The sequence below is a fragment of the Vicia villosa genome, linkage group LG5 (assembly GCF_029867415.1).
Source record: "Vicia villosa cultivar HV-30 ecotype Madison, WI linkage group LG5, Vvil1.0, whole genome shotgun sequence".
Classification (NCBI taxonomy): Eukaryota; Viridiplantae; Streptophyta; class Magnoliopsida; order Fabales; family Fabaceae; genus Vicia; species Vicia villosa.
Genome location: NC_081184.1, coordinates 134,539,948 through 134,545,110, shown reverse-complemented (window position 1 = coordinate 134,545,110; position 5,163 = coordinate 134,539,948). Strand labels below are relative to the sequence as shown.

The 5,163-nt window shown below is 35.9% G+C and overlaps 1 protein-coding gene across 1 annotated transcript; it reads right to left on the bottom strand.

Annotated features, from left to right (window-relative positions):
• Positions 1-229: 229 nt before the first annotated feature.
• Positions 230-4,203, bottom strand: LOC131602595 (ceramide synthase LOH2). The gene is made up of 6 exons (XM_058874746.1): positions 3,814-4,203; positions 3,513-3,721; positions 2,874-3,029; positions 1,482-1,667; positions 1,206-1,384; positions 230-581 (listed from the first exon to the last, which is right to left on the bottom strand). Exons 1-6 carry the CDS (start codon positions 3,922-3,924, stop codon positions 565-567), a joined length of 858 nt encoding a protein of 285 aa, XP_058730729.1. The 5' UTR covers positions 3,925-4,203; the 3' UTR covers positions 230-564.
• Between the last annotated feature and the right edge of the window lie 960 nt (positions 4,204-5,163).

Below are 5,163 nucleotides of genomic sequence, written 5' to 3'. Positions count from 1 at the left end.
CCGCATTGTACTGATTCAGTAGAACTTAAGAACTGCTTTTTAACTAAAATAACAATAAGTTCAGTAATTAAACTGTGATAGCAGTTCGATTATGTAGGGTGCAGTTTTTGGTTCAATAATGATTTTTTAAACCAAAGTCATTGAAATTTCCAGTAAAACCACATCGCCGCAATTTTACATGAAATGACACCCAACACCTTACACTGCATGTAACAGCATGCAAAGTAGCTCACTCTAAGAATTCTTTTCTTCTTAATTTTGTTTATCCCCTACTTTTTAGTGAAACCTTGCACTACTAAACAGGTATGTTTGGGAGGAAAATTATACAGGAATTTCTATGATTTATACAGCAAAAATATGACTCATGCTCAACGGTTCTCCTACTTCAGCTTAACTAGGTGATCAATGAAAATTTTGAAATTAACGAAAATTGAGCCTGCATTGATTGGTTGTACTAACCAACTGAGCTTCTAGAAATCATTCTATTAGACAACTCTAAAGCAGTATCTGCAGAGCTACCACCGACCAGCAGAACAAAGAAAACTCAGCAAATCCTTGATCTGTTCAATCATCATCTGAATCTGCAAAACAAGAAAAAAAGGGCTCCCTCAAGCTAAAATAAAGTACAAATTTACCCAAGACACAGTAGATGCTGGAAACTGAGTGCAATAACTAGCCAAAGTTTTGATTGCAATAATTAAAACAAAGTAGGTATACAGGACTGAGAATCAAGATTTAACTAATACAAAATGATTGAGAGTAGAATAACTGTAAGCATATCACAAAGTGGGGGTAATAGAAGGCTCAAAGTAGGCATCTTTAGCAACTTAGCTTTATACTCCTAATCTTATCCTTGATCATACATATGTCGAACACATGTCAACCTGTTATGTTACATTTTCTTCTGAGGTCTGAATATTATTTAATCATGGGTGGACAGGCTACATCCTTCCTAAGATACTGTAATTGCAAACAATTTACACAAAACTAACACTTCAAATTTTGTTGTCCAGGCAAGTTCATATTTCTAAATTCAGAAATTTAAAAACTATCAATTATGATGTTACTGGTGAAGGGGGCATCTGTATCACTATATTCAGTGGTAGATATCCTGACAAGTGCCAATGGACTGGTTCCTTAAGAAAAGAATAGTTGAATAATAACAACATTTATATCCGTAATCTGTACAAATGAAATTTGCTTACCTGATCTAATATCTTCGCCAACTTTTCCCCTATTTTTCAGCTGTCTATTGATCATCGCACATATGAGCACCCACCAGTATATATGGAAGATGAACAGCATTATGAGCAATGAATTAAACTCATAGTAAAGTAACATGGGCAAAGTCTCTGATAGATTTAAAACCTTCTTAAGGTCAAGGCTGGAAAGTGGGAAATACAGTGGTGAGAAAATATGATTAGTAAGTTGCCTCTCAAAAAACAAAGTCCAATGAAATCAACAAAAACAAATAGACAAACCTTGTTGTTCTAATAATCCAAAGAGGAAAGAAAATTAGCCGCAATAAGAGCCATGAAACTGCAAAGAATGCAAAACACACACTAGCACCAAATTCTCTTCCAGAATACTTGAATACCTTGGCAGCTTCCATGAATACATCACTTCCATCATGAAGGGCTAGGGTCATGGAGCCAAGCCTGAAAAAACTGTAAATACCGCATGTGTAACAGTATCAGTTACCTCTTCATAATCTATCTTGATGCAGGGTATCACAACACAAGCAATTTATACCATACACATAAGAGCTCAAAAAAATAAAAGAATAAACAAAATTAGCACGCAGTCATAACTAACTGTCAAAGTTTGTTGTTCGTTACTAATTTTCGAACCAAATGTATAGCAAATATGCAGAGGGAAGGAATCTTTTATGTTGCAAATACAAGAGTGGGGCTGTTATGTTTTCTTCTCACACAAAAGAGGGAAAAGTGGAGTTACTAGGATTTATTTTCTCTAGTCAGTGTTGTCCATGGCGGATGGTGGTCGCTAGCGGCGCTGTTATAGCGGATTATGGCGGAAAAACCCGCAATATCGGCCGATATTTGCCATTGTGGCTAGGCCAAAAACCGCCATGTAAATCCGCCACAGTGGTCATGGCACCGCTATTTGATAACACTGGTCAGAGTTAAGTCTTTTATAGAGACACATAAGACCAAAATGCCCAAAAAGGAAGACAATGTGGCTATAGAACAAGGGGTATTTTTTGTTTTTATGTCTTGAATGTTGCGGCTGAAACAGACACATTCTCCCAATATTTCAGTCGCAATTTGGGGTGCCACAACTGCAACCCTAAAACGCAAAGCCAGAATCTGTAGAGCTCTGTCTACACTAAACAACAGCGCAGTTGTTGCAACTATGGCTGCAATTATCTGCATAGCCATTGGCATAAAAATATGGCACAAAAAGAATGATTTACAAGGGATTTATCAGTTATATCAGGCATGTGAACAGTTAGAGATTCAAAACCAAGACAAAACACAAACTAAGTATTGACAATAAATAATGTTGTTGCACCAATCATAATTCCAATCTTTAGATAAGAATGAATTTTAAAGGGCCATCAATAATTGTTTTCAAAACTAAAACTTGAATTTATTGGTCTTACGCACAATACCTACAATTATGAAAATTACTTGAAGACAAAACTACTGAACAACATTAGTGTCCAAAACTTGATAACAAACATAAAAAAGAACAATAAATAACATCAATAGTATTAGGCATAAAATATTGATCACCGTGTGAAATTCTTCACGCTTACGCAAAAGGACAACAATAAATACGTTCTAAATTTAAGGTTCATCTAAAATTACCACGGTATATTCTTCAATTGAAAACCAATGCAAGTATATTACCTTGTTAGATATGAGGTCCCAATCAGTATTACAGTAATTATATGGTGAGTAAACATAACTGCAAAATCCTTCCTTCTAGTCTCCCAAAGGAGAATAGCCGCAATGCTATAAATGTAGAACCCACATTGGCACATGTAGTAAATCATCATGGGACTCCTGGGAAAAGAAATGCAACAGAATGCAATAAAAATTTAGATAACGCAGCTACTTTCTATAAAAAAATCTCAAATATGAGTACAATTTTCTTCCTAAGCACAATTTTAAGTTCTCCCCAAATGAATAACCATTTTTTTTATACGTGAATAGACTTGACTGTTGCTAAAACCAAATAGCAACCAATGACATATAGTTAGCAGAAGTGAGAATCAAAACTCATCATAAACTATATACTACATTCTACAAAACTATTTGCATTGCCAATTCACGAACGGAGGAAAGCATATCTGTCTATTGCTTTGAAAACCCTTGAAATTTGATTTTCTATGTACTCAGTTTTCAAAGTAGGTATTCCAAAGAAACATTAATAAAAAAACAAATCTAATCAACAAGAAAGATGCAATGCAATTCACTTGATATACGGAAAAATACATTTGCATTAACAAGACTGAATTCCATCATTACGCTACAATAATTTCTTACTTCAACTCATGATTCGGCCAATCTTCGAAGAGCATTTTCCTATTCGTAAACCAGGGTTCATTGAAGGTGTACTTAAGAACAAACGCTTCAACCACAGCATAATACGTAAGCTTCCACATCGATTCCGTGCATTTCACAATCTTTATTTGCATTTCCTTATTAATCCGTGACGGAACTCTTCCCTTCGTCAACATCCTAATAGCCAGCCTCTGAAAGCAACAAAACATTAAACCAATCAATAGCGAAAACGAAATTCGCACAGAATTAGAACGAAATTGATTCGGAAAAGAAAGGATCTTACGCGAAAAACGAATTTGTCAAGAATGAACCTCGCCGCCAAACTACCAAAAGCGAAGTAGATCGCGACGGAGAAATGAGAAACCTCCGGCACCACATTATCGGTAAAATCCATGGCGGATATTGAACCAATGCCAGGGAAGTTTGAATTTAGAATGCGAATGGAATCTTGAATCTTGGATGGATTAGGTGAAATGCGATGAGATGGTAGATCTGGTGATTTATACCTAATTTGGAGAAGGTGTGTTGGTGGTTTTAGAGAAGTTTTTAGGAAGGGAGAGGTTTGTGAGGAAGGGAAGAAAACAAAAGAAACGATGGGAGGGAAAGAGGTTGTATTGTATTATTACAAGGGAGAAATTGGTGAGGGTTTGTTGTTTACTTAATTTTGATTTGATTGTTACCACTTTCTTCGCTTTTTTATTTATTTATAGTTCTTGTTTATCTTGAGATCTTCTAAGCTGTTCATTTCATTTTTTGGATGGGCCTATCTTTTTTTTTTTAATGCAAAAATACTTTCAATTAAACAGAAATAAGCAAATGCCATAAAATAAAAGAGTATGTAGAGAGGATTTCCCATCCAAGTCTTAGAACCATGAACATTTTCAAGCCCTACATGATTATGGGCTTCAATATTGCAAGATCGGCTAATAAACATAACAGTTGCTAACATAAAGGAATTTAACAGACTCTTACAATAATCAGCACCTAAAAATTTCAAGTCAATAAAATCTGCCACGGAGTTGATACAGTTGGCAGCATTAAGACAATTAGACTGCAAAACTATTCGCTCCAGCTTGTGTTCCTTGGTCAACAAGAGGCTCTAGTGCATATCCAGCAACTCTGCTACAGCAGAATCAGCAACCAAGGACTATTTTTTGCAAGCAGACAGGATAACCTTGCCATCAAGGTCCTTAAAGATACAACCATAAGCCACGTTTCCAGAATTCCAATAGGAAAAGCACATGCGTCCACCTGCAACATATAAAGATCTGTCGCTTGATACTCAGTCTGCACTACCACTTTTTTACGGACACGCTAATATGGATTCCATTTATTAAACTCTTCCACACTTCTCAGGGAGTCCACACCCACCAAAATTGGGTCTTTCTTTTTGTTTTGATATGTCAATTCATTATGAGCCAACCAAATCCGATAAAGCAGGGATATCTCCACTTAACAGAACCTGCAAAAGCCAATCTAGTAGAATACACAACGAACCAGGCAATTTGTAGCTCAAAATGGAGGCAAAAAAAGACTTGTCTTACAAAGTCGCAATAGAGAAACAGATGTTGCGCAGACTCTGGACATCAGATGAGCCTATCTCTTTGGTTATAAATTCAGATACACATTTTTG